This window comes from Schistocerca piceifrons, chromosome 2 (assembly GCF_021461385.2).
Source record: "Schistocerca piceifrons isolate TAMUIC-IGC-003096 chromosome 2, iqSchPice1.1, whole genome shotgun sequence".
NCBI classification, from domain to species: domain Eukaryota; kingdom Metazoa; phylum Arthropoda; class Insecta; order Orthoptera; family Acrididae; genus Schistocerca; species Schistocerca piceifrons.
In genome coordinates this window covers 1,012,924,143-1,012,949,863 of record NC_060139.1, presented here as the reverse complement: position 1 = coordinate 1,012,949,863, position 25,721 = coordinate 1,012,924,143, and the positions used below count along the sequence as shown (strand labels likewise).

The following is a 25,721-nucleotide window of genomic DNA, read 5'->3' as shown; positions in this document are numbered from 1 at the left end:
TACTGGGTCTGGTATATTGTTTATGGAGCGAGCTCTGCTGGACAGCAGCGTCTGTGTTTGCATCCTAAATGTCGGAGAGGCACTGAGAAATGAAAGACTAATTTTAAGATGATATGCCCACCAGTTCCAGGGAGGTGTTTCGCCAGCTAATAGCATCAGGGCGTGCAGTATCACAATGCACTGCACCCTGAGGAAGCTTGTATCCTGGGAACTATTGGACATGGAATGGTTCAGGGATAAGATCTGTGAGGCTGAGCCTGAAGAGACAATCCGGCTCATTTGTTCGTATGACTGTGCCAGTTGCAGCCATCAGTATGCCTGCTTCTGGGCTCCAGCACTAAAAACCGCTACTAGTGGTTAATTATATTAAAACTACGTGTGTAAGGGACACTGCAACCTTATTAGAAGAGCTCTGATTGGTCATCACTCAGAAGAATTATTGTCATAGATGATGACAATCATACACAAGACATTCTCTAACAGTGGCAGAGTAGAGTTTCCGTCTTGGTTTCATCTTAGCCTTCTTCTTCATTGTCTTGCAGCAGCACTCTGGTCAGACACCTTTGACGCTACAATACAAAATATATTCAAATGTGTGTGAATTCCCAAGGAACCAAATTGCTGAGGTCATCGTTCCCTGGACTTACACACAACTTAAACTGACTTATGCTAAGAACAACACACAATCTCATAACCGAGAGAGAACCCTAACCTCCGGCGGGTGGGGCCGCGCAATCCGTGACATGGCGTCTCAAACAACGCGACCACTCCGCGCGGCCCACAATTCAAGAGAAGTATTCCAATTCCAGGCTCTGATGGAAATCTGCCTCCAGTGGAGGCTACCATCATAACCATTCACTGCCATTCTCTGGTGAACAACCACAGCATTTGCCAACTGAGTTATAGCACAGGTGCAAGCATTTCTGATAAAAGTTACGACTTTCACATTTGTAATTTAAGTGCGTCTATTAGTAATTGCATGCACATCATGTGCTCAGTCATGACAGTAGCTGCCTGTGCGATTCTTTCTTGTAGTTCTACCTTTCCTCCATGATTGTCTTTAAGCAATCACAGTGAGACTTCTTCGAACCTAGTTGTTTTCCCAAATGTTACGCTTACTCAAAAGTATTTATCTCACACTCGTTAGAAAATCTTTGCCATAGTGTTGATATTTTAATTCCGGTATAATCAGTGTTAGTATATAATGAACGTAACAGTTCCCTGTCTTGGTGCACATGTATTTACTTTGACTTCTACAGGGACTTTTAATAAATAGGTCTGTATCGTAATCATTTTTTCGTTTAGCGATTTGATAAATTTCCTACCTTATCATCTTTGTGAGTTACAGCACCAAGGTTCGTTTATGTTAAAGCCACTGCTGTTTAATAAATTCCGCCAATTAAGTTATGTTGTACAACACCTGTACTTAAATTTACGTGACGCGTATGTCGACGGCTCAGCCGTAGCCTCACAGTAGCACAAACACCTGCACAAAATAAACAACCTTTGTTTCAATACTGCTTGAATGGCCTCGGTCTTGCTGGAAGATGCAAAAAATAAGCGACTGGCAGCTATTTGAAACTCTCTCATATGGAAGGATGCATTGCTCCCTTAGTAATGACTTTTTACACCTCTTGTGAGTAGTTCTTTATGTATTTGGCCATTCATCATACGCATCCTCTCTGCTGCAGTTTCTTAAATATAGGTTCTATTTCTTTGGAATGGACCATTCACAGTGATAATTTATTCTGATGATTGGTTATGTGTTATGTCTCTCTCCATCTCTCTCTCTCTCGTTCAGAAAATATAGAATCACTGGTTATGTACTTACTGTTGTAAGTACGCTATTTGTATATTGTTTTAAGCTTTCTAGTTGTCAGCCCCACATGCACTACGCTATGATTTTTGTATTCATGCTGGGGAATACATGCTTAAGTAGTTTATCTCTTTGGGCTATTGTATTGCTTTGTTTGGAGTGCGCGTCTTGTTTCATACAGCAAGAAGAGGTTCATTTCTGCAATGTGTTTAAAATTGTGTATATGGGTTAATGTATAAACGGTCGTCAAGAACATCCATGATGCCCTACTCCACCTGCAACGGCAGGGGAAGGAGGTTTCTTTCTGCTGGGTGCCGGGTCACATGGGTATTAGGGGAAACGAACTGGCGGATGTGGCTGACAAAGATGCATGTTCCCTCCCTCACGTTGTTGAATGTGTCGTCCCCCTCCATGCTGTTACCTCCCTTTTCCGTTTTCGTGTTATGCGTCAATGGGAAGAGGAGTGGCTGGCAGTCGGTGAAAATAAGCTGCGTCTGGTCAAGGCCACCACGCGGCCATGGCGTACGTCCTACCAGTCATGCAGGCGGGATGAGGTTCTCCTCGCTCGCCTCCGCATCGGGCACAGTCCCTTAACGCACGGTTTTTTACTCCGGCGGGAGGACTCCCCCAATCTGTAGTGCTTGTTGCGTCCAGATTACTGTCCGCCACATTTTACTTGACTGCCTTTTATTCTCTGACCAGAGGGCGGTGGTTTCCTTGACACCGGATTTGCCCTCTATTTTGCTAGACGACGCAACGACCGTGGTTAAGGTCTTACGGTTTTGTGTCCTGTCCAATTTGTTGCCTCGGATTTTAGGGACAGGATTTTAATGTGCTGCTGGGTGACTGGCTCACCCAGGGTTTAGGTAAGAGGTCCGCCAGTCACGATTACCTACTTGTTTCACTTCGATTTCTGTTGTGAGGATTTGGAACTGCGTCAGGTCTGTGTCTTTTACCCGTTTTCCTTGTTCGCTGTCCGTCTTCGTCCCTTCACCGCACGTGTTACTGTTTCTATGAGGTTGGGCGCTGATGACCACGCTGTTTAGCGCCCGAAAACCTCAAACCACATACACACACACACAAAGTATATAAGTTGCTGAGTAGTACGTCGCTTCGTTTTATGAGATGTTGTCATTAGATGCTTTTCATAAGATATGTTTCACACACTGCACTTATTTTTGTTAATTTCATGAAGTACACAAACTATTATGTTAATACAAAATTTGTTAATCAGAAAAAAGTTGAATACGATTTTAGAATAGTACATTTATTAACGGATTTCTCAGTCATTCAGGTGTAGTTAATGCACTGATACAAAATGAAGATGTGTCTGAGCCCATAATGTATTAAAACCTACGCAAGTTATGGGACGAAATGTCATTTATACCAGTGAAGTGACTCTTTTCGCGTTTTGGTTGATGAAGTCCAGGTGAGCGGATACTCTCGTGTAGACGGACGGAGCGCCTGGGTATCCACACGGGTCCACTCCCCAGGACACCACACCGATCAGTTCGCCGTTCTGCGCCAGGGGGCCGCCGGAGTCACCCTGAACACAATGAAACATCCAGGAGTGAGCAAAAGTATCTGAAGGCTCCAGGCAAAAAACTTGCTATGGAATTATTGTAAACTCGTTCAATAATATCTGCTAAATGCCTCTGTTTTTGGAAAGTGTGACACCTAGCAAAAGATCTTGAGTTAATGACAAAAACAATATCGTTCTCTATTTTTAGTTTGAATGGGTAACAGAACAATATGTTTAGCAACGCTATAGTCGTCGGCCTGTAGACCATTCCAAAGTAATCGGGAGCTATTTAACAAAACAGTTGTCTTGGTGCCAATATATGAAACGTACCTTTTCTTATACATGTACATTGGTGTCAATATATGAAACGTACATATTCTAGCACACTGGATCACCAATCACAGCTATCAATTATAAATTTTCACCAATCACCAGAAATTTTATCTCCACCAAGTTGTATCTCAGTCCTAGGTAATTGCATTGATGAATTAAAGTCACCCAACCCAGTTGACATAATCTGCCTCTCTGAACACCATGTGACCACTGGTATAGGAACTAGGCCTAAGCACAATGAGAAACTCAGACAGGAGAGTACTGCAAATGTTAGAATAAGGAAAGGTTCTCATAAAAGTATAATTAAAAATAATGTAAGTATATTTCATCAAAATATTGGGAGTTTAAAGAATAAAGTAGATGAGCTTCTGGTTTGTTTAGAAGATTTAGAAGCTGAGAATGAAATAGATATACTATGCCTGTCTGAGCATCACATTGTTACTGATATGGATAAGGTAAATGTAAGTGGTTATAAGCTCTCTGCACATGTAATGAGAGAAAATATGGAGAAACGAGGAGTTGCCATATATGTCAAAAGTTATCATTGTGCAGAAAGTATAGAAACAAAAAAGTTTTGTGTAGAGAAACATATAGAAGCATGTGCCTGTGAGCTTAAATTAAATAAAGGCACATTTATAATTGTAACTGTATATAGGTCCCCATCAGGAAATTTTCATCTATTTCTGAAAAATTTGGACTCCTTGTTGTGCTATCTGTCAGACAGGGGGAAGCAAATTATTATTTGTGGGGACTTCAATGTAGATTCTCTGAAAGAGGGTAATAGGAAAAATGACCTTGAAGTATTACTCGGTTCCTTCAATTCGACACCCGTCATTGATTTTCCTACTCGGGTGGTAAAGGATAGCAGCTCACTGATAGATAACTTCTTTATAGACCAAGATAAGTTTAACCAGATAAATGCTCAGCCTGTTGAGAATGGTCTTTCTGATCATGGTGCACAGCTCGTTACAATATATGACATAGCTCCATTCAGCAATACTAAACAGTCCTCCAAAGTAGTACGTTCAGTCAACGATTTAACAATTGCAAATTTCAGGGAAAGCCTACAGCAGTTAGACTGGGATGAGGTGTACCGTGAACCTGATGCCAATTTAAAATATAATTTATTTCATGACATTTTTGTAAATGCATTTGAAAACTGCTTCCCTGAGAAAATAGTTAAATATACTCGTAAGAAACCTTGTAACAAACCATGGCTTACTAAGGGTATAAAAATATCTTGTAACCGGAAAAGGGAAATGTATCTGACGGCAAGAAAGAGTAGTGACCCAGAAACTATACAGAGTACAGTCACCCACAATGCGACAATCTTCCAAAGAGGGTGAACCACTAGCCTTAACCCATAAGAGAATATTAGAATCAGAATTTATCTTAACACGTCTACGACAAGTCAAAGATAAACTCCCATGTGGCATAAGGTAGGAACCCTCACCTGAGATAATAATCTCAGATACAGGTATAGTACGATAAGCCAAAATTTCACGCCACAAAACAATGTAGGCCCATTTATAAGAACAAATTGAGCAGTTTTACCGACTCCCCTTAATTCGTTCTTTTTACCCTTCGCGGAAGATGTCGAAGCACCAAGAGTGCCGTCCACATTTACAAGTGTCTTGTAAACAAGCAATCGCCGGCGACGGATGGATAACTGCGGCGGGCTAAAATCAAGTTTGCGGTTGCGCAAGATGAACTGATAAGGCGCGCTTATGAATGGGCGCCAGGAAGTCCACATCCGCTGCGTGCGCCAGGACTGATGCTATATAAGGAGCACACTGTCCTGCCAGCGCATTCACTCTTGTGTGAGTGAATAGCCACTGAGGCACTGCTTCTTACAATGGTTCGTAAACGTTGTGGAGTGTGTGAGAGAGAGGTTTCTCCACAGCGCGCTCTCTCGCACAGTCAAGGTCACGCGCACTACTGTGCTGCCATCTATTGAGCACCCAGAGAGTTACACAGAGAGCATCCCAGGGTGCCCCAGAGAGCTACAACACCAAGAAGAATCGCTTCTCGGCTTTTGGCAAGATCAATGTGTAGTATTGTGGCCCTTAAAAGGGCCTTTTTTGAGGACTGCTTCAATGGTTATACAGAGTACAGTCACCCACAATGCGACAATCTTCCAAAGAGGGTGAACCACTAGCCTTAACCCATAAGTGAATATTAGAATCAGAATTTATCTTAACACGTCTACGACAAGTCAAAGATAAACTCCCATGTGGCATAAGGTAGGAACCCTCACCTGAGATAATAATCTCAGATACAGGTATAGTACGATAAGTCAAAATTTCACGGGTTTCAAAGGATTCCAAACCGGCTCTACCTGCACTGTTACAGGCAACGAAAGCAACAGTTATCCATCCGTTACCTAAACTGGAAGAAGTAGAAGTTTTCATTAAAGAAAAATTAAACCTCGCGCCACAAAACAATGTAGGCCCATTTATAAGAACAAATTGAGCAGTTTTACCGACTCCCCTTAATTCGTTCTTTTTACCCTTCGCGGAAGATGTCGAAGCACCAAGAGTGCCGTCCACATTTACAAGTGTCTTGTAAACAAGCAATCGCCGGCGACGACGATAACAACAATTGAAGCAGTCCAGGAGTATGTGTATCATGTCTGAAATCAGCAACTCTGATAATAAAATTAAAACAGTTTGGAATATTATTAAAAGAGAAACAGGTCAACCAAGAGCAGAGGAAGACAGTATTACCATCAAATTGAATGAAAACTTTACGAACAAAAAGTCAGAAGTTGAAAATATTTTTAATAATCATTTTCTAAATGTTGTGGATATAGTAGGATCCAGGTGTTCATTAGAAGATGCTAGGCTGTTAATGGAAGAGGCCATACCTATGCAATTTGATACAATTGAAATCTCACCCACTTCTCCCTCTGAAATTAGGAAAATAATAAACTTACTTAAAAGCAAAAACTCACATGGAATTGATGGCATTTCCAGCAAAATACTAAAAGCTTGTTCTCAACAGATAAGTAAGATTCTCAGCCACCTGTGTAATAGCTCTCTGGAACAGGGCATTTTCCCTGATAGACTGAAATATGCTATTGTTATACCTTTGCATAGAAAGGGGGATAGATCTGATGTCAACAATTACCGTCCAATCTCCCTTCTAACAGCTTTATCCAAAATTTTTGAGAAAGTAATGTATTCAAGAGTAGCTTCACATATCTGTAAAAATGAAGTACTAACAAAATGTCAGTTTGGTTTCCAGAAAGGTTTTTCAACAGAAAATGCCATATATGCTTTCACCAGTCAAATTTTGAATGATCTGAATAACCGAACACCACCCATTGGGATTTTTTGTGATCTCTCAAAGGCTTTTGATTGTGTAAATCATGAAATTCTGCTAGACAAGCTCAAGTAATGTGGCATGAGTGGGACAGTGCACAAATGGTTTAATTCGTACCTAACTGGAAGAGTGCAGAAAGTTGAAATAAGTAGTTCTCGTAACATGCAAAGATCAGCACATTCCTCAAACTGGGGAACAATCAAGAATGGGGTTCCACAAGGGTCAGTCTTGGGTCTTTTGTTGTTCTTATTATATATTAATGACTTGCCATTCTATATTCATGAAGAGGCAAAGTTAGTTCTCTTTGCTGATGATACAAGTATAGTAATCACACCTGAGAAACAAGAATTAACTGATGAAATTGTCAATACTGTCTTTCAGAAAATTTCTAAGTGGTTCCTTGTAAATGGACTCTCACTGAATTTTGATAAGACACAGTACATACAGTTCCGTACAGTGAATGGTATGACGCCATTAATAAATATAGACCTTAATCAGAAGCATATAGCTAAGGTAGAATATTCCAAATTTTTAGGTATGTCCATTGATGAGAGATTAAATTGGAAGAAACACATTGATGATCTGCTGAAACGTTTGAGTTCAGCTACTTATTCAATAAGGGTCATTGCAAATTTTGGTGATAAATATCTTAGTAAATTAGCTTACTACGCCTATTTTCACTCATTGCTTTCATATGGCATCATATTTTGGGGTAATTCATCACTGAGGAATAAAGTATTTATTGCACAAAAGCGTGTAATCAGAATAATAGCTGGAGTCCACCCAAGATCATCCTGCAGACTTTTATTTAAGGATCTAGGGATATTCACAGTAGCTTCTCAGTATATATACTCTCTTATGAAATTTGTTATTAACAACCAAACCCAATTCAAAAGTAATAGCAGTGTGCATAACTACAATACCAGGAGAAAGGACGATCTTCACTATTCAAGATTAAATCTAACTTTGGCACAGAAAGGGGTGAATTATACTGGCACTAAAGTCTTTGGTCACTTACCTAATACTATCAAAAGTCTGACAGATAACCAACAAGTATTTAAGAAGAAATTAAAAGAATTTCTGAATGACAACTCCTTCTACTCCATAGAGGAATTTTTAGATATAAATTAAGAAAAACAAATATTAAAAAAAAATAAAAAAAAATAAAGAAAGAAAAACAAAAAACACAAAAAATAAAGTTGTTATATTAACTTAAGTATGTTGTTAAATTAACCTAATTACGTCATGTATTGGAAAATTCGACTCATTCCACATCATTACGAAATATCGTATTCATGATCCATGGAACTAGTATTAATCTAATCTGATCTAATCTAATCTAATCTAAAGTAACAGTAAATTGGAGTTACTGTTTGTTGAAATAACGCACTATAATGCTCCGAAGACTTGAGAAAATGGTTCATATCGGATAGTATCAGCACTAAAATTAAGATGGGTTCGTGGTAGACGAATAAACACAATTCATGACGTCCAAAAGTACATTGTATATAGTCAAGTTTTTATCACAAGGTTAATGGTAATTGCTTACAAATTATAGGATAACTAGATCTTAATTAATAAATAAACTTAAAAATAGGTAACGTCCGTGTCTAAACAAAAGGAAGTATTACAAGTTGTGACTTACACTGCAGACGGAGATGCCATCATAGATTGGTCCCGTGCAGACCATAGTCTCCGTAAGCGGATTGGAACCCACGTCCAGGTCGTCGATATTTTGGCTGCAAGTGTCATAGTCGATTACGGTGACGTCGACAGTCTGCAGAATGTCAGGTGTGCTGGCCGTTTCCGTTGTACCCCAGCCAGAAAGGACGGCAATGGATCCACCTGATATAAAAAAGAAAAGTGTTTTGCAGTAGAGTTACTGGTCTAACGTCACAATGTTAACCGTACTTTGCGTAACTGAAACAGTTTTGAAGGATATCTAAGTGTCAAAGTTTCTCCCAATGTCATCCCTTCACCTATCCAGGTTAGATTTCCCACCGTTTCTGCAAATCGCTTATGACAAATATCCGGATAGTTCCTCTGAAAAATTCTCATCCAGTTTCCTCCCAAATTTTTGCGGAATCTAAGCTTGCTCTGGACATTAACACGTAAAACCTTAGGCTCCTCTTTTTCACAACGTTAATGTTCGAGAATATATTTACTGGGTTTGTATGCTTGCGTAGCCCTGAAAGTGACCAACTTATCCAAAAGAATGCGCTACATTTGCTGTTTATTCCACACTGAATACCAGATGCGACTTTGACAACAGCACATGTGCAGTGAGATGTGCTACTAGTTCTTTATACGTCACCTTCCCGGAAGATTCGTAAGTATTGGGAAATTTATTTTGTTAATGCTAATTGTCCGGTAAGTGACTACAATGGAATCATACCCTTAAAAATCCAATAAAGCAGTTATAGCAGGTGCCAAATTACTCGCAGTTAATGTTTTGCCATAGGCACGAAATTGAACACGTATTAGTGACGTATTAAGAAATGAAGTTCCCTGCCCATATATCTCTTGCCCAACTTACGAAGATTTAGTACTCATATCTGTACAGATGAAGGTTAGGTTTCACTTGACAACTGTGGCGAATAGTTTACCAACTATTTCGGAGATCAGGGCAAACAGCCTTCTGTATGCTAATGAATTAACGGGTACGGTACCGAGTTGGCGTACCTGCAGGGATTGAACCGGCGCTCGGCAAGCTGATGGCCTGGACGTACGTTCCCAGAGACAGAGAGGACTCCAACAGGAAGACGGCGATGTCGTTTGGAGCTACACCTCTGAGGAAAAAAAGATTTTTTTCTGTAAGCACTGTACTGCGCAACCAGCATTATTAAAAGTCACAACTGTTGAATCATACTGAACAAAACATATTATAGGAGTCGCTGTTAAAAGGAAATACGTTATATTCAAATGAATTCCTCGGAGAATTTTGATGTCGGTAATTTTACTCTGACAGTGCAGTTGTTTAAGTAGCATAATTTCTTACATCTACAGATTCTCAAATGAACCTATGCTGTTCGAGAGACCTTTCCAGAACCCAAATATCTTATGATGTACTTATGCAGACCGAAGCGACAAATGAAACTTGTTCCAAAACTGGAATTTGAACCCGAGTTTCTTGCTCCCTAGGCAGATTCGCAAAACACTACGATTTCCTGGCACCGGGGCTTCGCACAACTGCAGTGACCACGCTAGCGAACCACCCTCGTAACTCCAAAAATTTTCATTTGTCTCTTCAGTCTGTGTATAAACATTCTACAAATTCTTATGGAGAATCTTCTATCACACATCTGTATTCTGCACTATGCATTCGCTACCGTAGTTAAAATAATTTTTAACTGTATTACAGTTATAACTTATTGTTGTGACAATTAACCTAATTGAGTTTTGTGAAATATAGGATATCAGTAACTCATGACTCACGACTTACAGATCCTGAAAACATCGCAGTTCTATTAACTACGTCGCCAGAGGTTCCAAGCTTTCGTACTCACCCAGGATAGTCGGGATGCACGATCTGGTCCGAGACTCCGACCTCCTGCTCGCTGCCCTCATTGCTGCTCAAATCGTGGTCTCCGGCGACGGCCTGTCAACGACATGTTGCATTGTCGATCTGGTTAAATTTGCTTGCGTAGAGTGTATTTATATCTTTACCTTGTGAGGCAGTTTGTCATGTGCTTTAAGAAGAAAATAATATTCATGGCGGTATGTTTCGGCTGTACAACTAAATGAAAGACGGTTTTATTTTTTGCGACTTTGTTTTACGGATGAAGCGGGTTTTTTGGCCCGCGATATGCTGCTCTGTTTCGTTTTATCATGTTATTCTCTCATTTCACATTAGAAGCAACATTGCATCACAAGTTTCGTGAGATTAAATTGTGTACCACGAGTAGTGAAAGTGAAGTGCTGTAATAAATGAGGGTGAAATCATTAGATTCATATTCTCTGAGAGTAAACCGCATCTACGTTATTCTGAGGGCACATAATACTGTTCGCTTTCACTGTGGTAACATTATGTTATTGTAGAATTAAACTACTGTTCATGAGATACATGGTGTTGACTGGTTGTCTTCCTCCAAGTTAAAGAGACTTGCAGACCGATATTAATGGGCAAATATGAAATAACCAGCAATGATAGTGCCCATTATGTCGTAAGCCATGTTTGAATAACCTAGCAAAATGGTTCGTAATAAGAGGAAATGATCGTCATATCCGGACAATTTGAAAACATCGGCGAAAGTCATAATACATTTCTCCTTACTTGTGTTTCACATCTTGAACTTCCAAGTCTAGCCTACTAACTTGGTCTAAGCATCTGGGGCAAAATGGCAGGTGTAGTGTGACAGTGGTCATACTCACGATGTAGCTTCCAATGCTGACGGCGCAGTGTCCGGCTGTGAGGATGGCGTTGCTGGAGAGGACGGAGCCACCACAGTTGTGGTACCGCAGACCCAGCACCACGTGCTGCAGGGACACCTGGTACGGAAACTCGCCTGCGAAGAAGATCAACATGAGTTGTCAACACACCTCTGCTCGAGCGCCGAGTTTGACGTCCCCACTTAACAAGCCGAACACCATTAGTAGTGTCGCCCGCCGTTCCTCAGTTAGGCTACCCACGGACAGGATTTATAGATTTGAGGAAGTTGCAAGGAGAATACGACAAAAGATGAAACTGAACGTACAACTACCAACCGCTCTAACGTTATAACAGCAAAATTTCGTGATTTTGTTATCCAGATATCATTACGCTTCCGACATCTAATTTTTGTGTAGTTTTCATTGATTGCCGGCCGCGGTGGTCTGGCGGTTCTGGCGCTGCAGTCCGGAACCGCGGGACTGCTACGGTCGCAGGTTCGAATCCTGCCTCGGGCATGGGTGTGTGTGTTGTCCTTAGGTTAGTTAGGTTTAAGTAGTTCTAAGTTCTAGGGGACTTATGACCTAAGATGTTGAGTCCCATAGTGCTCAGAGCCATTTGAACCATTTTTTTCATTGATTCGGAGGCATAAATAACGTAGTAAACATCATTGCAGTAGGGCTTCCATTCTTACCTCCTGTAAGCTCTACACCAATAATGTTTACCAAGTGAAACTTCGGACGAACGTAACCTGTTGTTATATGAGCTTAAGATCACTATTTAACAGTTGAAATCTAAATCTGCCGTAATAAAACGAAGGATTTCGCGATCGATTGCTGATTTCTTCCCTATTGTGTAATTAAACTTTTATACTACTTACTACTCAACCCGCTCAGTTCTGTTGACGCAAGTTTTAAAAAAAATGAATCTGGAGGTCTTGTTCATCTAGCACAAATAGTTAAATGGGCGTCTCTAGACAGATACAGCGCTTCCTTGACCAAATACTGTGTTGTAAGGAGATATGGATGCTCACCTCTGGCGGCGTCGTGTCCCCCGTAGATGCGTCCCCTGGAGAGAGCGAAACGCCGAGCTGGTCCTGTGTGCGGCAAACGACGCACTGGAAGCGCCGAACCTGCAAACAAACACACCAACATTCAGCTAACCCTTTAATGTAGTCTCCTTACGTACTGAAACCTTAACATTTGCTTATCGTGATCAGTTTCCTCACAACTGAGCAGTCCTAACTCATTTCGAAAACTGACAAAGGATAGATCGTTTTGAGATTAGTGACTGTCTACGTTCAGGAAGATCTTCGAGGTTTGATGAAGGTCTGCCGCTCATTTCTTACCTCTCCACCCAAATTGTGCTCAAACCAGCTTTGCAATGTAGAAGAAAAAGAGCTATGATGGCTGAAATAGGTGCCCAATGACAGAAAAGTTACTCTAAGAATGTTGCTCGTAGATTGCGTCACGAGAATACCGCTCGCAAGATACAACTTTCGGTACTCTGTACAAGATTAATCCGTCCGTTTTAACTTGTTACAAAAACCCCAGCGCAACTGTAACTTCACTAAAACTAAAACAATGAATATCAGAACAGCATTCTGTTCCGCTACGATTTCTCACCCAGCACACAGGCGACGAGGGCCAAGACGAGAACTGTCTGTCTGAGCATGTTAAGGTGTGTTGTGGCCTGGAAGGTCTGCAGTGTTTATATACGCACCTCCAGCCACGATAACACGTGAGCAGCTGACCTTGCGTTATACTGAGAAGCATGGTGATTGGCTCAAAGGATTGCATCTTGATCTTATCGTTGGCGATTCATACAACGTCAGAGCAGGTAACTGAAATCTTGATTTTTAGATAACGTCTTTGACCACTGTCTTCTGCGGCATTACTATAATTTCTTTAAAAATGCGTCAAGAATGTCCTTTGGACATGTTCGGTTGTAAAGGAAAAGCTATATCTTCAGTCGGTACAGAGGCAAAGAATGCGTAACCTCCCTGTCCAGCTTTGAAAACAGATTACCTACAAAAGTAAGTCCGAAATAAGGCTTGAAGTGAAATGCTTTCTCCTGGACAAATTTAAGGCGCATGAATTTCTACAGTAACGCGATATCACTACAATAGTCAGAGGACAGACTTACTTCAGACAAAATTAGTACATTGGTATACGTGAAAATGATCAATCGTAGCAAACATCTGAAGTCACACACAAAAAAGTATAACCAACGTTGCTTATAGCACTGTTGCATGCAATGGGCACGGTCCAACATATTGTTACCAAAAGTTCACTGGTACACGAAGTAATAGTCTCGTTTGATAGGGTGAAGGACTATAAGTATGCTAGCTCCGTAAAAATGTCACTTACCTTGTGTTCTGAAAATCATGCGTAGATACATGGGAATGTAATGTTCAGCGTAGTTGGTGCAAGATGTGATATTAATCGTAAAATAGTTTTACGAAGTACTAACTTTATTGTGGAATAGTGTACACTGCTACGCATGCTGTTGCACTAACTACAAAGTGCAACTCGTTGTCAGCATAATTTCGTTTGAGTAGGAATGTAATGGCAGGGAAATTCAAAATATACAATTATTTACAAAATTTAATGAAGCCATAATGACACAAGCAGCATTAGTGCCCAGAGCATATGGCACAGAAAGCTTCTACGTCTGAGGACTTGAAACAAAAGAAAATCTATAAACGCTGAAAACAATGGATAACGGCCATTGGCAGGAAGTTGGGCGCATTTAAATGTTCTACTCCATTCGGGCGTATTAATAGCAAACCGATTCTGTACAGCGCATCGAAGTCTACTCTCTTCACAAAGGCACAAAGAAAACTTCGCCACAGAGCAGACCATGAGAGATTCGGTGAAATTTTTCCCTACTACGTCTTAACGGCTACCAAAAAAATAAATACACGTTAACTACGTGACACCTGTGAATTACTGACAGACACGTACTGCAAATGTGCTCATCCTCTTCACAACCAGGCACCATGTTACCAAACATAGCACCGCGCCACACACCGACCACACCAGACTAGACACGACACGCCGGTCCCGGCGGAGGTTCGAGTTATCCCTCGGGCATGGGTGTGTGTGTTTGTCCTTAGGATAATTTAGGTTAAAGTAGTGTGTAAGATTAGGGACTGATGACCTTAGCAGTTAAGGCCCATAAGATTTCACACACATTTGAACATTTTTGAACAAGACACGCTATTGTGTTTCAAGCATGCTACCCAAAAACACTTATGCTTGTAGAAATCGATAGGTAGGTACAGACATGTATCTCTGCAGCGAGCATGCGAGTTAATAACAAGGGAAATTATTTGAGCAGTGGAAGGAGCAAATACTGAGGATACTACTTGGGCAGTTAGGTCGTCTTACGTACTATACTTGCTGTCCTGTCATAACGCAGTGGACGTGCGAAACTCTTAGACCAAACTAAAAAAGCAGGCTCATATGTCAAGAAGTGATGGCACAAAACATGGTCACAGTTTTTAAACTGAAGGAAAGAGCTGTAAAAATAGTAATTAGAGGTAGTATTCTTGCTCTCTGTAAAATTCTATTTAAAATCAATGGGTGTCCTTATTGTTCCAAATGAATACACTTGGCAGTCCGTTGAGTATATTACGGAAAATATTACAAAGTATTTCACTAATCGTTCGATACATAATCATCGAACAAAGGCGAGTTTGGTCTGATATTTATCAAAGAAATGTATATATAAAACATTATTTTATATTAGCTTATGAAACTGCATAAATAATTGTCCAATAAATTGAAAACTCAAAATCTCAGTGATCACTGGGCAATGCTGAGTGGACTGAATGGAGGAAGTGAAGAGGTCCGTGGGGCAGTGGGGCACAGTTTCACGCTTACAGACTTGGAGTCAGTTTTCATAAAAATCTGGAGCTAGTGCGAGAGGCGCAGCAAGATGTTCGTGGTCCAGAAGTCACCAGCAGGTTTCCTTAGTGCGTGCGGCAATGAAGCGCAATAGAGTGTTTTTGTAATTTATCTGGAGTAAATCGTGTGTAAATCACAGAACAGTGTACAATAGAGTCCGACAGAATGAGGCAGTGTAGTTATTAAGACTCTGACCTCATACACGGAAGGATGGGGTTAGATGGTTCAAATGGCTCTGAGCACGATGGGACTCAACATCGAAGGTCATCAGTCCCCTAGAACTTAAAACTACTTAAACCTAACCAACCTAAGGACATCACACACATCCATGCCCGAGGCAGGATTCGAACCTTAGGCCGTAACGATCGCGCGGTTCCAGACTGAAGCGCCTAGAACCGCTCGGCCACAATGGCCGGCGGAGTTAGATCCGTCCGGCCATTCTGATTTAGGTTTTTTGTTGTTTTCCTACATCATTTCAGGCAAACATCGGGATGGTTCTATCATCAAGGTCATGGTCAACCATCTGTCCTATTATCCTAAAAGCAAATTTGCTATATATTCTGAGTGTACCTGTATTCTGAGTTGTATATTTTCAATGTACTGTGATGACAAATCTTTTCTCATAGTGAAGTGATCCCTGGATAAATAAAAAGCTAAATAGTATGACTAAAAGCAATGAAGTTTGCTACAATAGGAGTTTCAACAGCAAAGTTATGAAACATTTAAGCCAAAATATACTTCACGGAATGAATCTCCTCCGATTATAAACTTAAGACACAAGCGTATAACAAGATATTTAAACTGGAATTCTGCAACTGTTTTCTTTAACGTAAATAATAATATATTAATAATTAATTAATTGAAATTCTGCTGTTTTATTTTGCTGTATTGTATTGTACTGTATGTTAAGCAAGGGCCTAGAAACGACGTAGAGCCTCCGTCCTCTCCGCCACCGCAGTGGTCCACAACCCCACGACGACTACCGCAGTTCACTTCTTCACCCCTACGCCGCACCACACCCAACCACTCTTTCAGGGTTATTGTGCGGTTTGGCCCCCGGTGCCTCCCCCCCCCCCCCCCCCCCTCAGGGAACGTCTCACACCAGACGAGTGTAACCCCAATGGTTGCGTGGTAGAGTAATGGTGGTGTATGCGTACGTGGAGAACTTGTGTGCGCAGCAATCGCCGACATAGTGTAGCTAAGGCGGATTACGGGGAATCACCTCGCATTCGCCGAGGCACATGGATAACCACCTAAAAACCATCCACAGACAGGCCGGCTCACTGGACCTCGACAGAAGTCCGCCGGGCAGATTCGTGCCAGGAACCAGGCGCTCCTTCCCAATCCGGAAAGCCGTGCGTTAGACCGCGCGGGCTACTTATTTTCCTGTAGTTAAACAATGATATAAGTTTGCTGCCTAGGCTCGTAGCGTTTTTGTCTTATATGTTGGTTTACTTATCGACTATCACCTTTATTCGTGTTTCACTGTTGGTGTTTGAGTTTAGATATTGTCATTTTGTGATTTAGAGATAGTGAGTGGAGCTGTGGATGCTAGAAAATGGAGTGTCAAGTGAATGAATCGGAACACTGTCGATATATTCTTCTGCTCGAGATCAATAGAGGGGTGACAGCGGCGTAGGCAGCCAGAAACGTTTGTGTCTTGTGTGGGGATAATGCCGTTGGACAGTGACGGCCAGATAATGGTTTACTCGTTTTAAGGGGGATCGTTTTGACATAAGTGACTCTCCATGTTCAGGAAGACCTTCGGGGTTTTTGATGGAGATCGTTTAAACGCATTAATCCACAGTGATCCACGTCAATGTACACGAGAAATGGCAAATGTGATGAACTGTGCTCATTCCATCATGATGTGACATTTGCAAGCGATGGGGGAGGCTAAAAATCGGTAGCATTGGTACCGCATGCTCTAAGTCAAAATCACAAAAATCAGCGAATTACTATATGTGCATCTCTGCTTACTCGTCAGTAATTGCGTCATTAACGACACCGATCATTTCCATGCTGTATCGTTACTGGTGGGAGAAAGCGGTGTCTTTATAATAACATAAGGAAAAGAAAGGAATGGTTGAACCCAACTTAGTCAGCAACTTCCCGTACAAAGACCTTCACACATCCACAAAAGACAATGTTACACATCTGGTGGAACAGTGACGGTGTGGTATATTACGAATTGCTTCCCCGAGATGTAACCAAACTACTGACATTTATACACTACTGGCCATTAAAATTGCTACACCACGAAGATGACGTGCTACAGACGCGAAATTTAACCGACAGGAAGAAGATGCTGTGATATGCAAATAATTAGCTTCTCAGAGCATTCACACGAGGTTGGCGCCGGTGGCGACACTTGCAACGTGCTGACATGAGAAAAGTTTCCAACCGATTTCTCATACACAAACAGCAGTTGACCGGCGTTGCATGGTGAACCGTTGCTGTGATGCCTCGTTTAAGGAGGAGAAATGCGTACCATCACGTTTCCGATTTTGATAAAGGTCGGATTGCAGCCTATCGCGATTGCGGTTTATCGTATCGCGACATTGCTGCTCGCATTGGTCGAGATCCAATGACTGCTAGCAGAATATGGAATGGCTGGGTTCAGGAGGGTAATACAGAACGCCGTGCTGGATCCCAACGGCCTCGTATCACTAGCAGTCGAGATGACAGGCATCTTATCCGCATGGCTGTAAAACGGATCGTGCAGCCACGTGTCGATCGCTGAGTCAACAGATGGGAACGTTTGCAAGACAACAACCATCTGCAAGAATAGTTTGATGACGTTTGCAGCAGCATGGACTATCAGCTCGGAGACCATGGCTGCGGTTACCCTTGACGCTGCATCACAGACAGGAGCGCCTGCGATGGTGTACTCAACGACGAACCTGGGTGCACGAATGGCAAAACGTCATTTTTTCGGATGAATCCAGGTTCTGTTTACAGCATCATGATGGTCGCATCCTTGTTTAGCGACATCGCGGTGAACGCACATTGGAAGCGTGTATTCGTCATCGCCATACTGGCGTATCACCCGGCGTGATGGTATGGGGTGCCATTGGTTACACGACTCGGTCACCTCTTGTTCGCATTGACGGCGCTTTGAACTGTGGACGTTACATTTCAGATGTGTTACGACCCGTGGTTCTACCCTTCATTCGATCCCTGCGAAACCCTAAATTTCAGCAGGATAATGCTCGATCTTATGTTGCAGGTCCTGTACGGCCCTTTCTGGATACAGAAAATGTTCGACTGCTGCCCTGTCCAGCACATTCTCCACATCTCTGACCAATTGAAAACGTCTGGTCAATGGTGGCCGAGCAACTGGCTCGTCACAATACGCCAGTCACTACTCTTGATGAACTGCGGTATTGTGTTGAAGCTGCATGGGCAGCTGTACCTGTACACGCCATCCGAGCTCTGTTTGACTCAATGCCCAGGCGTATCAAGACCGTTATTACGGCCAGAGGTGGTTGTTCTGGGTGCTGATTTCTCAGGATCTATGCACCCAAATTGCGAGAAAATGTAATCACATGTCAGTTGTAGTATAATATATTTGTTCAATGAATACCCGTTTATCATCTGCATTTCTTCTTCGTGTAGTAATTTTAATGGCCTGTAGTGTAGTCAACAAGTGAGACGTCTTGCACATGCAATGCAAGAACAACGACCAGGAACATTACGTGAGTGGTGCTAACCGCGATAACGTCCGCGCGCATTCTGCTAAACTGAAAAAAAAGAAAAAAAAGCGCTATAGAGGAATTTGGTTGGAAGTCATTCTGCGCCCATCTTATCCACCTGATCTTGCGTCCTCAAATTTTCGCCTTTCGCGCTCGTATCGAACAACTGTCAAGGAACTTATTTCTCGAATGAAAATGCGTTGCGAACATGGCCCGACGACCTCTTCGTCTCAAAACCACTTGTATTCTACATTCGGGTATTCGGAAAGTTACCCCAGCGCTGACAGTCAGTTGTAAATAGTAAGGTGGAATATATTGTTGATGACTAAAATCTCTATATCTACCTGTTGTGTTTATTAAACTTATGCATAAACGCTAGCAACTTATGCGCCAAACCACTGAATTATAAATTAATGTATCCTACTTTTTCAGCATCCATATACGTTGCAGAATTGTTACACTGTCTTCGATTCACGATGATTTGTTCAAAAATTATAACTGTGTATCATTACTGCTTAATAAAACCTGTTACTGGATTGTGATTTCTGTTCGTCCAATCTATGTTTTTACAACTGTTTTGTAATTTGTTCCTTTACGTGACAGATTTTCATATGATTTTGAATTGATTATGGTTTTGTTGACGTTGCTGATCCGGATATTGCTCAGTTCGATGAAGGTAGATATAGTCTGTACACCCTCTGGCTGAACTGTGCCGGTGGAAATCAAGGACGACAGTCTACTCGGGGACATAACTGCCTTAAGGAACTGAAGGGTGGGGCTGCGAGGGGGGGGGATGGGGGGCGGAGGAGCAGAAGGTACGCCCCAGGCCACTTTTCTGATTGTTGTAGTGCTTGCAAGTATAAATTATTCTTGCACAGGAAAGGATTTCTGATTTCACTGGTCTTTCGACCGTAACGTGAATCATATAGTACACCGAAATATTATTACATCCTCTTTTTGGTTCTGTTCATTCCTTGATGACTTCTATAATAGCGCATATTCAAGCTCACAAATGACCTGCAAGATTTCTTTGTCTTTTACTGTTGTTTCATGCCCACCACACCTCATTTAGCCTTAGCGGGTTGTCGGTAGTAACAAAGAATTTTGAAACATGTGAAGCGTTTAAATAACGCTAAACAGACTATAACTGAATCCCTTCCGACATTTAGAAGATAAATAAAACAAGTTTGTTGACTGCTTATAGAATATTCGTATACAGTTCGAAAACCATTCGCCGTTCTCTGTATTTTCCATTGTTCGTGGTGGTGGTTTCCTACTATCAGGGAGTGCGGATGGGGAAGGAATGGGATTTTATTGAATTTCTAGATTGGTCGCGAAGAATGTTGGTCTGGTGAAAAGTTATAGGTGGTGACGATTTAAAGTGGAACAGTGTCTAGGAGGGAAAGGTAAAATGACTACAAAGAAGATTCTGAACCCTGAAGCAGAAAATGGAAGGAGGTGAATTGGGAGGAGAAAGCGAAGAATGATTAGCTTTTAACGCCACGCCCACGATGAAATCGTCAAAGATTAAGAGTACAGGTGGATCGGGAAAAGACGAGAAAGACAGGGGCAGCCAAGTTGTTTTCGACGGAACCATTCCAGAAACGATTTAGGGAAGTCACTGATATGTAACTGACTAGACGAAAAGGAAACTGAACCGTATCTTCCCAAATTCGAGACCAGTGAGGTAACCACAGTGCCTTAAGGCTATATGGGCAGGGAGGAGAAAAGTCCAGACATAGAGACCAGATGTTTTTGAACTACCAATCTATATCTACGTGATTGCTCTGTTATTCACAATTCTATGAACCACGTGGTAATGTTAGTTGACTAAAGTTTCTTGTTATAGAATTTGGAGTCTGTGCGCGAGGCTGTTTTTAGGTCCACTGGTTTACCAGAAGACCAAGTGAATATAGAGCGACCTTTGGGACATTTGCTGGAGTGAGCAGGGAGGTATCATTGGTGTTCTTGAGTTTTAGAAAGAAGGCAGGATTTAGTATAATTACGGTGCAGACGATTGAGAAGTGAAAAAAAATAGTGCCTGGACGCACCTCTTCAGCTGGATGTAAGATGCAAGAGTTGGTGTCAGTTAAATAGGACACATGATTGTGTTGAAGCGATCCATCGTGGATGAAACACTTTAGTGTACCTGCAGACATCAGGAAGACGTCTTTGACAGGTGATGAGGGATACTTGAAAATGACACCAAAGTCGATAATGCATAGTGGATCTAAAAAATGTATTTACAGTCAAATGGCGTCACATAAAGTTTACTGTAATTTCATAAAATTCTCGAGTTTGAATTGTAGGTCGGAAAGCCATACACAGTTTCAGGCTGTTTCTTGGTCAATTGGCCCTTACAAATATGATTTACAGCAATTGGTTTCGTAGAACATGAGTAGACTGTTATGAGAGAAATTGGATCATAATCCACTGGCTAATAGGAAAAGTAATCGTGTCCAGGATCATTTACGCTGAGACTTTGTGTAGTACCCTATTAATGTGTTGTGCTTCACTGGGTGTGTCTCGTCTGTGATAAATTGTCTTAGTACTGATAGCTATGTGCTAGGTGTTAGAGCTGAGGTATCACTGCACTCTTTGGCTGTGAAGAAAAAGGAATAAATAAACGGGAAGTCTTAAGGAACTATTATGGTTAGTAGGAAGAATGATTATTGCCAGTGAGACTTCAAGAATTAAGTAGAGTGAGCCAAGTAACAGGTGTTACGCACAGTAAGAGAGCTGTAAAACTGATGTGAAGTAGGACGTGATTATATTTATAATAGGAGCAAATGTTAACCGCCTGTAAACTGCTCGCCATTTACGAGGCTTTTCTTCAGTGGTAGCGTTCGTTAGGGAACAGATTAGATTTAGTTTTCTACTAAGAACTCGATGAGTGAGAAAATCTATTATGGATGTTGTTGTCTAAAGAACCAAACAATAACATCAGCATTTATGTCACTGTTTGATTGGAGACTTATTTGGTTTCAATGTCGAAATGGGGATTGCACTGAGGTTCTTCCATTGTGACGCCACAGTGTACCCCTTTTCACTCTGTAGTGTCTTGGTGAGGAAAAGGTATGAAGGTTGGGTGCTCCATGTGGATGTGATGTCTGCGAGGTTTCATTGAGGGTCAGATTCAATTGTCGTAATTTTCTGTAAGATTAGGCGCGCAAGTTTCTTTTCTTTATTCATCACCCCGTCCCAATCGGAGAGGTGTAAGCTATCAGCGGTATCAAGTGTTCTCCAGCCAAAGTGGTTTAAAAGTATATAATTAGAGAACTTCTTTAAAGAATTGTTAAATTACAGGAAGTTTGATGGTTGTAAGCCAGGTGTCTATGTTACTTAATGGGTTAGTTCATGGTGTTTTAATGTATCAGTTATTTGGATAGGATGGTTGTAAATTGTGAGACCGAAGCCATGCAGGGGAAAGTGTGTGGTCTAACCAATAATTATTACCTGGGTCTTGGCTTATCTTGAGGAGGTACTGGTTGCACTAGGATGTAATCTCGTCGAGATGGAGTTGAAGGGATCATTGTTATTTCAGAACGGTTGTAGGACTAGGAAGGGATGTCAAGAGGATGTGTACTGGAGAAGCGGTTTTCGGCATAGCAGTAGCAGCCAATGCTAAAAGGAATGGAGGGGAAACAGAGTCTTGGGGCACCCCTGCTACCTGTTAGACGGCGAAAGGTATCTATTAAATGAAGTTAAACCAAGAGGCAGGCAATGTATTGTTTCAGAGAAAGTAGGGAAGACCTACCTTTAGTTAGTACTCATGGAAGAGGTATGGGTCAAGTTATTTCATGGAGAATTAGGTAGTAAGTACAAGGCACGAACTTCAGGCTAAGTGCGTGTCTTAGACACCTGCTACTGCATGCAGATTGTTTTGTGGAAGGATGTTGGAAGGGAGGATAGTGTTGTTACAGTGGGTGGGGCAGAAATCTGTGTTGCCAGGGATCAGGGTAACAGTTTTGTGAGTGCGACTGCTACGGTCGCAGGTTCGAATCCTGCCTCGAGCATGGATGTGTGTGATGTCCTTAGGTTAGTTAGGTTTAAGTAGTTCTAGGTTCTAGGGGACTGATGACCACAGCAGTTGAGTCCCATAGTGCTCAGAGCCATTTGAACCATTTGAACAGTTTCGTGATTGCTCCGGTATACAAACGTAGCATCAGTAACGAAGCTTCTTTTTTTTTTTTTTAAATTCATAAATCTTCCCACTGGATTCATGCGGCCCTCGTGTACATCTCTTCATCTCAGAGTAGCACTTGCAACCTGCGTTCTCAGTTATTTGCTGTCTTCCTCCATAGTTTTTGCCCTCTACAGCTTCCTTTAGTACCACGGAAGTCATTCCCTCATGTCCCAATATATGTCGTATCACCCTGTCCCTTCTTCTCGTCAGTGTTTTCGACACATTCCTTTCCTCTCCGATTCTGCGAAGAACCTCCTCATTCCGTACCTTATCAGTCTACCTAATTTTCAACATTCTTTTGTCACATTACGTCTCAAACGCTTCGACTTCTGGTCCAGTTTTCCCACAGTCTATGTTTCACAACCATACAATTCTGTGCTCCAAATGTACTTTTTGAGAAATTTTTTCTTCAGATTAAGACATGTTTGATATTTATAAATTTCTCTTGGCCAGGAATGACTTTTTGGACAGTGCTAGTCTGCTTTTGATGTCCTCCTTACTACGTCCGTCATTGGTTATTTTGTTGTCTAGGCAGCAGAATTCCTTAACTTCATCTCCATCATGGCCATCAACCCTGATGTTAAGTTTCTCGCTGTTCTCATTTCTGCTACTTCTCATTACTTTTGTCTTTCTTCGATTTATCCTCAGTCAATATTATGTATTCATTAGACTGTTCATTCCATTCAGCAGATCCTGTAATTCTTCTTTCACTCAGGACAGCCATGTCATCAGCGAATTGTGTCACTGATGGCTCACCACTACTGAACCTTACAAAATTAATTTTTGCGTGTTTCGAGACTTGTGAATGACACTACTTAAACAGCTCTGTGTTTGTCATCTTGGTTTTAGTTTCTGTTGATCCTGCTGACACGTCGTGATCTATGAGTCATGGTTTACACCTCCGTAACAAAGGGGCAGGGGAATTATCACCCGTGAGAATATTCCTGTGGTGACTAATGAGAGACCAGTTTCTTCTAGGGTTAACTCTGATGTCAAGAAATCAGTATTAACAGAAGTAAATATAAATGAAAATCTTTTACACTTTGAGAGACAAACGCAAATCGATATTGTGCGGTGTGTTTACCGTTTCTCTGGTGCCCTAGTCAGCTTGAGTGTTGGTTTTAGTCGATTTCCCACATTCATTTACTCATTTACTGAAATGCTAGGCGGGTCCCCAATCTCTGCTACAGAAAGTAAGGCGTACAGACAAAATACGATACTACACAAAATGGTTCAAATGGCTCTGAGCACTATGGGCCTTAACTTCTGAGGTCATCAGTCCCCTAGAACTTAGAACTACTTAAACCTAACTAACTAAGGACATCACACACATACATGCCCGAGGCAGTATTGGAACCTGCGACCATAGCGGCCAAGCTGTTCCAGACTGTAGCGCCTAGAACCGCTCGGTCACTCCGGCCGGCGATACTACACAAAAACAAAGTTCAAGAGACAGTTGTCACACACGACTTCCATGCCTGAATTTAACAGATGATTCTGGTGATACGAAGGTGACAATTTCATATTGAAATAAATTCGGCAAATAATGAAAACAATGGATTCCTTACGAAGGGCTAAATGCTAGAAGAGAGTCATGGGAGGTAAAAGTAAGCTTATTGCACCAAAATATTTGAAGGGTAACAAATGAGCAATGAACGTCTCTTTTCTTTATGTGAATCACAGCCCACAAATTATCTGGATGTAACGAACGTTTCTGAACATCCTCTTATCACTGAAATTTCGGGAATTAGAGATATAGCGTACCATGCAGGTACTGCAGGTTTGGTATCGAACATGGAAGAGTTGCCGTTTCCACTAAAATGATATACAAAACACTGGGCTCTCCGGTTTTTCTGTGATCAACACGTAGCTTGCAGTGCAAAAGTTGAATTTCATGTACTTTTGATAGTAATAGTCACAATGTACAGACCTTCATTTAGCTACTTTAAGTTATTTATGAAACGATATGATGTGGTGTTACATTTCGTAACTCCCAAACAGATCGACAAAAAATGAATTGGTGATTCCAGTTTAGATTTCTTAGGCTCTATGTATTCTGGTGCTATAATTAATTTACTTTCTTGCCATTCCGTACGGTCTAACTTCTCTCAGACAATTATTCGTTTAGTGTAACAAGAATTATATGAACAAGCTGCACTGCTACTGGCAACATTATACATTGCCTTTGAGTCATAGTGTGTGGACTTTCACTACCGGAATGAATGACGCAAGTTGAAAACTTTGCAATTGAAACTTACGAAAGTAGTAATTGATGGGGGAGTTGATGAATTCGAAACTCTGGAAAGATGTACACAACAAACCTGGTTTTAATAAAGAAACGTAAAGTATTCTGTAACATAGTCATAGGATAATTTGAAATGTTCTAGAAAGAAGACTTTTGTACGCTAATTAAATGTTCCTAAACTTGTGTTACAAAATAATCCGAATATCACCCAACTGTTGGGGAAGGACACAGATACTGACAGGATTAAATAACACTACAAACTAAACTGTAAAATGTGTTGATTCTAAAGGTTAATTGCAACAGCAAGATAAGAACGATTTAGG

General features: G+C 41.4%; 1 protein-coding gene across 1 annotated transcript; it reads right to left on the bottom strand.

Moving 5' to 3' along the window:
* Nucleotides 1-3,197: 3,197 nt before the first annotated feature.
* On the bottom strand, nt 3,198-13,035 carry LOC124776060 (trypsin-1-like). Its single transcript, XM_047250904.1, has 7 exons — nt 12,987-13,035; nt 12,395-12,493; nt 11,367-11,500; nt 10,502-10,593; nt 9,678-9,784; nt 8,641-8,840; nt 3,198-3,362 (listed from the first exon to the last, which is right to left on the bottom strand). The coding sequence occupies exons 1-7, from the start codon at nt 13,033-13,035 to the stop codon at nt 3,198-3,200; spliced, it is 846 nt and encodes a 281-aa protein (XP_047106860.1).
* Nucleotides 13,036-25,721: the final 12,686 nt, after the last annotated feature.